The following is a 12,026-nucleotide window of genomic DNA, read 5'->3' on the forward strand; positions in this document are numbered from 1 at the left end:
TTCTGAATTCCTACTGATTCCTAACATTCGCTTGCCTTTCTGCCCACTAAAAAGCACTAACATTGCCATTAAACTGTTACAGATAAGATCCCATTTCTGAGATGCTTAGACAGTGTGATGCACATAGGGCTAGGGTCACTTTTTTTCCACAAGTACTGCTGTAAATGTATCAGTCCTGAATTTTATCTTTTTATCACTCATTTTTCATGCTACACATCCTTATGATAGTCACTCAACTTGGTCACCCTTTTTCACACCACTGACAGAAAATAGTGAAGAGCAAGGGTCCATGCAGCACCCTGTGAGCGACTTTCAACAAGAAATCTGGCCAATTTTTCCCGTCTTTTAACCAATTATTTAACCTCCACGGACCCTTGCTGTCATCCCATGGTGATTTCATTTCCTTAAGAAGCCTAAACCAAGGACCTTCTCAAGCATCTTATGGAAATGTAAGTAGCCTATATTCATCCAGGTCTCTTATCTATATGTTGAAACCTTCAAAAACCTCGCTGAGGCACAATTTTCTTTAAGTAAAAAGAAAGCATTGATTCTTCCATGATCTGTTCTGTTCCTTTGGACACTTTTCTGTTTGTTTGGGTTTTTTTGTTTGTGTTTTTTTTTTTAAATAACAGTTTCAGCCAGCTTGCATTATGTGAGTGTCAGAGCTGCTTATTCCTTTGGGAAGTTTTTAAAGGTTGATTGTATATTTGTCACCTTCCAAGCTGTTGGTGCTAGGGCAGTTGCCAACTGCGACCCAAGTTCATAATCCAGAATTGTCATACTCAGGGGCCTGTAGCACTCTGTGGAGAACACGCCTGCCCTGGTAACTTCTTCGTTTTGTTCTTTTGTTCATTTTGTTGCTTTACTCTGTTCCCACCGGTGCTTCAGCCCAACACAGATGCTGTCCTTCAACACAGGTGTCGGGGCACAGCTGGCCATGGGGCAGGCAGTGGTAAACTCAATGCATTCTGCTTTCTGTGATGCTTCATGCTGTCTTTCTGTGGCAGGCTGTGTCCCCTGGACAAGCAGTGGTGACATCCTGAGGCCCTGAGGACCTTTGGAGGCTTCGTTCTTGTTTCACAGCTGCCATCCAGCTGAGAAGCATGCCAGGTGAAATGAACTGTGCCAGAAGGTTCATACAAATAACCAGATTTTTATTGTCATTGTAATCACTTTGTCTGGCTAGTTTCTATGGTCAAAAGGTATTTATGATTCTGTTTCTAAAAAGTCAGACGCATTAGCTACTCTAAAAGGAAAGTACCAAATAATTTCCTTTATTAATAGCATATGTTTAAGTGAAAGGCTTTAATTTTGTAGGTATACAGAGAGCAAATGTTCTGCACAGACAGACAGTGTTTTTGCACAGAACAGGAGACCTCGATTTTAATGTGTACAAAACAGAAAGATGGGACGGCTTAGAGTATCATCTGGTTTTGTCAGCTCAAAGGGCAGATTTAGAGGATGAGTCTGGAGGTGTTTATTGCTATGGTGTAACTTCTGTTTGGGCTCAGTCCTGCAGTTCTACCTCACGTGTGTGCTCTTAAATGACTGGGGAAAACAAAGAATAGAGAAATAACTGAAAAACATCCAAGAAACTTCAACATACTGGTTAACTGGACATCAATCCAGGACACCATTAAGCTCAAGAAGAATGATGGGCAGTAAAGTTTCCTACACTTGAACATACTTCAAAACACAGAAGTGGAAAAAATAAAATAAAAAAACCCAGCAACTTGAATTTACATTCAAAATCAATTTTGGACAGTTTCACAGACCTGTTTGTTCTGGCATTCCTCTGCAAGAGCGGTAGCTGACGTGAGCAGGCAAGAATGAGCACTATCTAATTAAAAATGAGCTATAAACATTCAAGTATCGTTAAACATGGCCTGATTCTGCCTGTCTTCCTTGCAGAGCACAAAGATCAGCCTCCTGATGGCTTCATTACAGGTGGCGAGTGAGGTGCTACTCGGTGCAAAGAAGAGGTACAGAATCAGGACCACAATAAGCAGCAATTACAAAGTCAACTAACTTTCTCAGAGGTTGCTCAGGGCTAGATTTTTAAAGGGATTAACAAAAGCTGTTAGAAAATAACAACAGGGGCACTGCTGAACTCCATCAGATGCTAAAATATATTCGTAGGTCCCTAAATGCCTTTAAAAATCTGTCCCCAGTGCACAGTTTCCTCATTTAACAGGGCAAAAAAAGGAGAATTGCTTAAATGTCAGTGAATTTATTGAGCCAGACTTTGGGAAAACACGGGGACTTCCAGATTAACGCCTGCTCCTTTGGAAGCCGGCACGCTTAAAACAGTCCCTGGTGGTATTTATTCCTTAACGTGAACCCCGTGTTTTTGCACAGAGCGCATGGATGCCATACTGCCCACTCCTTACTCCTGTGGAAACCCTGTGCAGCCGGTGTGGATGCCAAGAGGTGTGCTGCTCTGCTCGGCTGCCAAATTTGATCTTGGACAAAGCTCAACTGAACTCCAGAGGAGTGGAAATGGTGATGGGTGGCACGTGGATCTTGGAGCCGAACGCTACAGCTCATGTTTGTTCTTGTGAGTGCTGGCTACGGGGTAGGACTATCAGCATATGTCTTGCTCCAGTTTTATTAGCAGCATGTCATGAAATCCAGTGGGGCTCTGTGAGTAGTGCTAAAAGTGGGGATTTATGGGGAATCTGTTAGAAGTGCACTTTTGTCATGCAGAGCCATGTAATGGATCCTGCTTCCTTGGCGGGTGATGAGGCAGAAGATGATTAATACTGTTGACAGCAGAACAAGTCCAATGAAAAAAAAGGCTGCGAGTATCAGGCTGGCTTCTCCAGAACTCAAAGTTTTGCCAAAAAAATTGCCCCCTTTGCTGTCATAATCTGTTAAAAGAGAAGTAGTTCATGAGAATCTATACATGAATCTGAAGAGTCTTAAATGACGTTAAAAAAAATCCTTACCCTTTGCAGTGGTTCCATTATTTGCAGTAGTTGTATTGTATGCTCCAGCTGTAAGTCCTCCTTCTGAAGGAGCTTCCCATTCTGTGCAGAGACAGAAAAAGCATATTTAAGTTGAAAACCTTAATAAATACTTCTTTCTCTGCTGCAAAAGTAGTGCTGATTTAAATTAATTAGTTCTACCTTTGGTCTGAACAGAAATCATTATTAGATCAGCACTGCTATTACTCTAGGCAGCTCCATGGGCAACGTCCCCTTTCTCTGTAGGTGCCTCTGTTACTTCACTACTTACTGTAGTGACAGGACAAGGGGTAACCGTTTTAAACTGAAAGAGGGTAGGTTTAGATTAGATGTAAAGAAGAAGTTCTTCACTGTGAGGGTGGTGAGGCACTGGAACAGGTTTCCCAGAGAAGCTGTGTCTGCCCCATCCCTGGCAGTGTTCAAGGCCAGGTTGGATGGGGCTGTGAGCAACCTGGTCTAGTGGAAGGTGTCCCTGCCCGTGGTATAGAGGTTGAACTAAATGATCTTCAAGGTCCCTTCTAAGCCAAACCATTCTACAATTCAGATCTGCATTTGCTTGTTCATTTGAAGTTTCACAGCTTGCATGAATATGTGGTATAAAATAAATTCACCTTATCAGAGGAAGGAGTATTTTGGCTACATTTGGCATTATATTTGTCATCCTGCTGCTACAGGGTTAGAGGTACGCGGTGCGCCTGCTGGCACTGTTGCAACCCCTGCGGAGGAATGTAGCAAGCACAATGGGAACCCAGGCAGGAGGTGCTGGGCACAGACGTTTAGTGAAATTATGTGATGTGGGGAGGCTTCACAAAGCACTTTTGTCTTCAATCACAAGTCGTGGAAGGGACCAGCACCACTCAAAAAGTTTGCCAACTTTTCTTAGTCAAAGGATCATCTATTTCTTGGACAGGATGAAGAATCATTCTCTGGAGCATCTTGCATCTCATCTGGCCTCTGCCTGTACAGGAAGGAGCTCAAATAGCTCTGGGAGCCAGCAGTGATTGCAGGGAGGAACCAGCACCACACCAGTCTGCAGCCCCTCCCACACACCCTGTGGCAGCAAGGCTGAGAAATAGCTTTGCAGTTGTTTTCTGCACCACCTGGGGATGACTAATGGTCTGCAGGCTGCCACTGTCTTAGAAGAACCTTGTGAAGCACCAACTGCTTTTAAGTTACAGCGTGCAGCAAAGATTACTGTCTTTGCCATGTCATTAGGGGTGTTTGTCCTGTCCCTAGATGATGCTAACTAGCCATGGCAGTAATGTACAGGTGCTTCCCACCAGTGTGCAGGGTGCAGCAGTGATGTGAGCTCTCCTCCTTTCCTCCCTGCCTTCCATCTGATCTGCGGCGATACCACCTCCGAGTCCTAGGACACGTTTCTGATACTGCACCTGACTTATTGATGGTGTAGGTGGTCTCCATGCCGGCGTGGATGTGATCGGCTACGTGGCAGTGCAGAAGCCATGTTCCAGGGTTTTCTGCTAAGAGTTCGACTGTCTGGAAAGTCCCAGGAAAAAGGTCATATACATCTCCTCTGTGGTCCTTATCTGTCTGTGGCAAGGCAAAACAAGCATCGTGAGAGTTGTGCCTCAAATAGCCCCCCCAGGCACTGCAATATTGCAGTTAAACTTTCAGCTCCTCAAGGCAGATCAAACACTTCTTGTTACATATTTCTAGTGAGCCTCACCCAGGGAAACTGTGGTCTGTGGACACCTCTCATTTAATCAATTAATTAATTAACAACAGGAGGCCCTTCCTGAGGGCTTCAAGTGCTGGTTGAGCACAGGTGTTTCTCTGAAAGACAGATTTTTTAGATAGTCCTGCCAGTGGCAAGCTGTCACAACATAAAAACCACACTCTAAGCAGGCACAACTCTCTGATTTCCCCCCTTCTCTTCCCTTATACCCATGGGTAAACATGCATTTTAACCCACCTAACCATGTCCTCTACTAGTGACATTTATTCATGTTTCATAACAGGCTCAGAGTAGTAGAAGCTTTGCAAGGATCTCATTCATTTTGTATTTCCTTCACATGCAAAACTCCCACCGACCTCAATATCAGCCCAGGGCTCTGTGCCCAAGCTGCAAAACAAGGCTAGAACCTGGACTTTTTTTCTGAAATTTCCCATCACACTATGAAGGTTTTACTTTAATTAATTTTACCAACCTTGAAGATGAAGGTCTGCGCATGGAAGTGAACTGTATGTATATCCACTTCATTGCCCATTCCTATCAAATACCAATTTGTCCTATCACCTTCATTCATCGTTAGACCCAGGAGACTGTTATAAATCTTCCCATTGATTGCTGGAAGAATGACAAAATAGGACTGATTAATAACTAGCCATGGTACAGGCGACGATAACCTCCACTTCAGGCACCCTTCACACTTTCTCTCTGGGAAGAAGGGGTGCCCAGGAAGAGAGGGGACGGGCATGCGTGGCCAGGACAAGGGATCTCCATAGTAAGCACTGCCATTGCAGGAAGACAGTCACGTTTTTGTTTCAGTTTCCAAATCAACTAAGTGCACAGCAGCAACCATCTTTTCTGTCTTGAAAAGTATCGGATAGCTTTTTTACTGGTTGAGATTGAACTCCTGAACAAACAGGATCTATGCTGAGAAACTACATGGAAAAAGAGGGAATAGAGTCATTGCCTAAAATGGGTACCATCTGTAGAAAGTTTGCTTTGCCAGGGCTGTTCCTGATCCCGTCCAGTCTGTTCTGCCTGGCTCCTGGGCTGATTGTTACTACAGCCACAGTTTTAAAATGTCGTCCTTACGCTCCTACAGAACAAGCCTGCAAGGAACACAGCTCCCAAATGACGAGGGAAGTCTGGCAGGGCAGCCTTTTTCCAAGAGTATAAGATTAAACTATCTTGTTAGAAAAATATCTTGGCTGGGCCTCATGAAATATTTTTGTTTCCAGAGTTGCAGTTTATGAAGTTGTCACATGGTTGGGTAACTGCAGGCTAAGTCCAATGCCTTCCTAAAAGGGCTGTGAAAAATAAACCTCTGTCCTCTTGGCTGCTGCTACCGAGTCCTACATACCATGCTTGCTGTTGCCTTCTACAAAGTCCTTAGTGGAATTAAAATCATCAGGATTCTTATGAAGGTATGTTTCAATATTTTCTTTCAAATACCAGGATTCATTTTCATCAAACACCATAAACAGAAGAGTGAATTCACGATCAATGTCTTTCCTTAGACCTCTTTCATCTAGAATTCCTTTTCTGCAAACTACAAGAGGCCCAATCAGACCACTGTATGTGTCCTGAAATAAAATAAATATATGCATTACAAACTTTCAGTTCATCCAGTTATGAAATAGATACAGATTAACTACAGATTAAATAAAGATGAAATTCCATTTTCCTATCAGATGAGAAAAAATCATTACTCTGTCTGATTAGAGATATCTTTCTCTACGTGTCCCTATGTTAATGTACTAAAGCAATGCTTTGCCTTCACCCCAAATCCCTTCTACTGTTCTTTAAGGAGGTAATCACATTACCATGGTGTATCCTTGGGGATTTCAGTAGCTTAAATTACCCAGGCATGTGCAACTGTTATCAAAGAGGACAAAGCATCTAGCTCTGTAAATTGTTCCTCTAGCCTGTGGTGCTTGCATGAATGTGAAGCAGGATCCTTTCAGAAACATTATGCAAGGCAGGATGCTTTAGCCAAAGCAATGTAATCTTTAATGACCATTTCTTGGTTACCTTCACAAAATTCACTGTTGAATAATAAACCCAAGTGATACAGTTTGGATCTGTTTTACCAGGGCCAGATGGTTCCGGAACATTCCACCTGTAGGTGTTTATTTCCCCTGAAACAGAGAGAACAATTTTACCAAGAGCAGCTGGGTATTAGAGGCTTTGTACAGTATGTAACTGAGATCTGCTACCCTCCCCATCAAAAAATGATCTGCATCAAAACTATCTGTGGAAGCATGCAGCAATGGGATATGGATGTGATTCTGCCTTCCAGGAAGTCGATGAGATTCCAGTGGTGTAAACGAAGGCAGGCAGACCCCAGAAAAGGAGATCTGCAAATGATGCTGGCAACAGTGGCATCCCACAGAGGGAAGTCTGGAGACAGGACTCTTTGTATTTCTCCTTGGGCAAAACTTCTAGCGGATCAATGATCTTGGATGCCGATGCTTAAGGTCAGTTGAAGATGTTGGGAGCCAAGGTCCAGAAAATGTTTCTTGGACTTTGTCAGTCGAAAAGGGCACAAAGATGTGGCAGTTGCCACTGGGATTTTGCAGACGGTGCTGCGGCAGTGTATCAGCTCTGGACCAGGAGAGGAGAGCTGAGTAGGTACCAACCTGCTGACTGCGAGCTGCAGGGGGGTCCTGTCCTTTCCCAGCCAAGCCCCTGCTCCCCAGCAACTACCGGAGAACCCCTGTCCCTTACCAAAAGCCATCACCTCTCCACATCCTCCCTGAGCAGAGATTCCCTGACCTCTGATTTAAAAAAAACCCAGAACAATCTGATGGGGAAATTATCTATTTGGGTGAGGATCAGTTCTCTACACTGAACACAAACACATCTGTGTTCAGATGAACTACCTGTGCTGTGTTTCCCTGCTTTGTTTTTTTTTGCTGGTACTGCAGGGGAGGGTAGGAGACCAAGATGTGGTCAACACTTTGCCCTTTTAAGTGGTGGAGAAATGTTAAACCAGGCAGTCTCTGACCCAAAAATCTTCCAGGGTGATAAAAGCCAAGAACAGCTGGGGACATGCTATGAATCAGGGGAAAACAAGGAAATCACAGAACTCTTGGCCATGGTCTTAGTGCTGCCACAACCCAACAGCTGCCAACAGCTGTGGGCGTCAGGGTGAAGGAGAGTTTTCAAGCTTAAATGGTTGTGAAGTGACTGAGCCTTGTTTTGTGTCACTGAACCGCTACACCATTTTGATGAATCATGCAATAGTGAGTTTTATCATACAGCAATAACTACAAAAAAAGAAATGGTGACACTTAAATATCATTCTATATGAGATGGGTCGCACGTAAGTGTTGCAATGTCATTTAATCTTACAGGACAAGCACCTTCTGCTCGTTACAGCATGGGTTTACACACTTCAGCAGCGATCAGAAAGGCTTTCAAGACACAACACTACACTAATAGGACAGAAAACACTAACAAGAAACCCTTTGGTCTCAGAAGCATTCATGCCATGGAGGCATACACCAGGGAAGAGTTTGTCATTCACTTGTATCTAATCTACACGTCATCACCCCTTTCCAGAGGGCATGATGTGAGAAGAGACCCTGGCCATGGTCCTTCACCACTTCCTTGTTTTTCACTCCTCACTTCAGGATGTTTGGAGGCTGTAGATGGAAAAACCTCTACTTAAAACCTGAGGCACTTCAGATGGCATCAAAGACCTATATTTGAAGTGAAAATGAAGCATAACCCCTGAAAAGACTGATAAGCAAGAGGAAAATGGATGTTTTCTCCCTTTTTGCTGCTGGGTAAGTGGAGGAATGGACTGGGAGAGGACAAAGCTGTGGCAGCTGAGAGCTGTTTTGGCTTAGGCTGCTATGGATCTGCTCTCTGAATCTCTTTACCATGCCACCCACAGTCTCTTTAGGAGCTGGCAGTGCTCTCGGGAGCACAGCTTAGCAGGACATAAATCTGACTGATGACTGGTTCAGGATTTAGTAGAACTAAATGGGCTCTGGGAAGCTTGGGGTGAGCAGTCCAGCCTGGCCTAGGAAGACAGCGAGGCTTTCTAGGTGATGGTGGGGGGGGACTGAAGTGCTCAGGAAATATTATTGGTTTTAGGGACTTGGTTTCCATCTTAATTGCTGCTTCCAAACTCCTAAGGAAAAGTCTGTCTTTAGATCTTGCTGAAGAGTCTTTTCCTTTGGCTTACTGTCAAAGGCACTTTCCCTGGTCTAACTCGTCCCAAGCCTGCTCCCATGTGGACACAGGAGACATGACAGTAGTGTTGCCAGTGTTACACCTCAACTGTCAACAAAATAGCATCAACAACATCATGGAGCAAATAACAAAACAAGGGAATCATATAAATCAGCTCCTTTTTTAATATATTTATATATATTAACCACAGGTATTCATTCATCAGACTCCAGCAAGACAGATGTTGGCTCACATTTGGCCATGAATTTCTGTGTGATTGTACTGTATCAATATAGCTATTTACAGGAAAGAAATTTCAGCTTGCCAAGAAGTTTAGTACATCAGAATTTCTTTTCATTTAGTTTTGCACTGAAACTCACAAATACTTTTTAAAAAATTGTATGGGTGTTGGATAGTAAAAGTATGTACATTTTGGATTGACTATAATGCCTGGGTTTGAGTTTTACTTCCTACTAGAATATAAAACCCAACACAAAAATTGAAGTGTAAAAATTTTAACAGGTATTTTTCTATATGAAAATTTTCAATGCTGTGAGAACTACTTTCCACTATTTTCCTCACTAGAAACTGAGGCATACTTGGTACACTTTTTCAAAGATTTTTAATTCACGACAGCTACATTTTGCTTTTTATGCATCAACTCTGAATGTGAATGCCAATTCTGTGTAGATTAAGAGAGAGGCAGAGTTAATATTGCCAACTGCAGCTCTACCACCAACTTTCTCAATTTTTAAAACATTTTCAGAGTGTCAGTCTGGAGCCAAATGCAGTGCTGGCTTACTTTTCTCTTGCCATGATTATGTGCCTGCTTCTGCCTTTTTTGGAGGTTGTCCAATGATATTGCGTTCCTGTTTCTACCCCTGGTAGGAACAAAGGGTCGTTCTCTGCCCAAACATGCTCACTTGATCAAGAACCTACATGTATAACAACACAGAATTGTATCTGAATAAACGTTGAGTGTATTACGCCTGGAAGAACATATAGGTATGCATAAGCTTGAAAGAGGGATTATCATTCATACATTAAAATGCTTTTATATACAGCCTTTGTAGCTCAAAGAAAAAAAAGAAGAGCCTTACCAGGGAGGGTAATTGGTGTCTCAGGTTGTTCTTCACAACCCACTTCCTCTATACCATGTGCGCTTATTGAATAAGGCCTGCTGGCTTTGTTCTTAAATATGATCAGTACAGAGTCACCAACCTCGGCATGGAGTAACGGCCCTAAATTAAACCAGAAGATACTGGTGATTAATGCTGCTTTTCTGAATTTAGCAAACTTTCAATAGCTTGGCCTAGGAGAGGAGCCAAGGTCTTTCTCAAAACACTTGGGCTTTTCTATTCTTTCATCAAAGCCATCAAAATTGGTTTGTTATCTCAGCTGATGAAAAGCTCTCTATATATAAATAATCTTTTTTCTTTTTTGGTCAATGAGAAGAATTGTTCACTCTGGAGACAGGTGTTTGGACAGCTTTTTATGGATAACTCTTGTGGATGGTTTTTGTATCTTCCAAATTTTACTTCTTAAGCTGGTAGCAGCTTTTTTATTTTAACTTTTTTTGTTACTTTTGTACTGCAAAAAAGGAAATGTCAAATATATTACTAGAGAGTGTTGACTACTTTATGACCAGTTGTTGCCCACTTCTCACACTATAAAAAACATGACCTGATGGTTATTTTATGGCATGCATAAAATTTTGTCTTGCCCAATTTCAGATGCAAATCCAGCCCCTTAATATTGACTTAATCTCCCTACAAGTGTCTCCCCCATGTTACAGGCTCTGAAGGTGAATCCTGGAATTGCCATTTTGGCATCCTCCCTGTTAATACTCCTTAGGAAACTCCTTATTCATGTTTGAGAATGAATTGTCTAATTTGGAAAGCATCTTTACACTCAGCCATTACACAAATTGGGTGTAAAATCTCTGATAACCTGGAATAGGTATCAGTGTTCCTTGTTTTCCACGTTAACAGAGCTAGAAAAACTCTTAGTTTTTGGAAAACAATCCTCTCGCTCATCAGGCTCAGTCTGTGAGCCATGAGAGCTACTTGCCCAGGATTTCCAAGTGTTCCTCCTCCTCTGTCCTCACTTTGCGCTGCGTGAAGTTGTTGTTTGTGTACTCCCTGTAAACCACCTTCTTGTATTTTGAACCGATCAGATCTTCTGCTTGGCTCAGGAAAATATGCCCATAGCTGCAAAATAAAAAGGCAAAGATTAAAAGCACTGAACCTTACATACCTAAAGACTAGTAACTGTTGTGTTATTCACAATACGTGTGATAAGAATGTACAGCTTGGTCCAATGTGCTGACTGGGTACTGCAAGAGATTTTAAACAGCAAATAACAACAGTTATAATCTTCACTAAATGTATGTCCTCTTCAAACAGGTAAAGCTGAGGATACCTTGCACTCACCACAAACTTTTGGGAACACAAATCCTTCACCAGAGAGCTGTCAGAGCAGAGATGAAGTTCAAGCTAAGAGCGGGTTTGGCCACTCTCTCCAGCTGCATCCTCCACTCCAATAAAAGATACTGCCTGTCCCTGCAAACCTGAATCCTCTTGCCACGATGGCTGCTTTCACTATCTTGGCTATTAGTCAACTACAGGAAGATGATAACCGAAGCCTAAGTTGCAAAAGCAAATGCCGTCATCTGAGGTAAGAGGGACCTGCTTTACCCTGTCCTCCTGCTGCGATGTACTGCGCAGGGCTGGATGCTTTCCCAGCATGAAGATAAAGTGAGAAATGTATTTCGCCTTCTGCACCTGGCAGAGGATGCTTTTTTGTGCCCTCCAGGTTTGTGCAGTCACCCACAGCTTGTTGCTGCTCCCCTGGCATCCCAGCGGGCTGACTCGCCAGCAGAGGACACTCGCCACCATCTGCAGAGGAGAGCGTCCACTCTCTTCTGAGAGCAGCTCTGCCTCCTGGCAGCTCATCTCCAAGGTGCCCCTGGCAGGGGAGTTGCGAGGTTGGCTCCCAACATACTAAATAAAAACAAAAAAAAATGCCCCAGGAGTACTGCTTACTGTAATAATATACTGTTTGTGCAACAGCAGCCTTTGACAATACTGGAGTTAATATTTTCTTTAAACGCGCTTCATCGCCTGTGACTCTTCAGGTTTATTTTCTACCGACTCCACCATACTCTTCCTCTTTACAGGGTGCAGTTT

General features: G+C 43.0%; 1 protein-coding gene and 1 long non-coding RNA gene across 4 annotated transcripts in view; one reads left to right on the forward strand and one right to left on the reverse strand.

Moving 5' to 3' along the window:
* The first annotated feature begins 291 nt into the window (after positions 1–291).
* On the forward strand, positions 292–2,431 carry LOC142041359 (uncharacterized). Its single transcript, XR_012653434.1, has 3 exons — positions 292–449; positions 1,008–1,110; positions 2,359–2,431. It is a non-coding gene; the product is annotated as an uncharacterized LOC142041359 (long non-coding RNA).
* HEPHL1 (hephaestin like 1) overlaps positions 1,208–12,026 on the reverse strand; it is a 35,784-nt gene continuing 24,965 nt past the window's right edge. Inside the window, exons 13-20 of one of the 3 annotated variants that reach the window (XM_075050089.1) lie at positions 10,909–11,048; positions 9,939–10,079; positions 6,688–6,794; positions 6,017–6,239; positions 5,135–5,274; positions 4,358–4,517; positions 2,949–3,029; positions 1,208–2,870 (exon numbers count right to left, since the gene is read on the reverse strand). In XM_075050089.1, coding sequence (XP_074906190.1) covers positions 2,668–2,870; positions 2,949–3,029; positions 4,358–4,517; positions 5,135–5,274; positions 6,017–6,239; positions 6,688–6,794; positions 9,939–10,079; positions 10,909–11,048 — 1,195 coding nt within the window. In that variant the 3' untranslated portion in view covers positions 1,208–2,667. The remainder of the gene's footprint in view (positions 2,871–2,948; positions 3,030–4,357; positions 4,518–5,134; positions 5,275–6,016; positions 6,240–6,687; positions 6,795–9,938; positions 10,080–10,908; positions 11,049–12,026) is intronic. The other 2 variants (XM_075050090.1, XM_075050091.1) reach the window with 2 other exon arrangements.

This window comes from Buteo buteo, chromosome 18, assembly GCF_964188355.1.
Source record: "Buteo buteo chromosome 18, bButBut1.hap1.1, whole genome shotgun sequence".
In the NCBI taxonomy this organism is placed as follows: domain Eukaryota; kingdom Metazoa; phylum Chordata; class Aves; order Accipitriformes; family Accipitridae; genus Buteo; species Buteo buteo.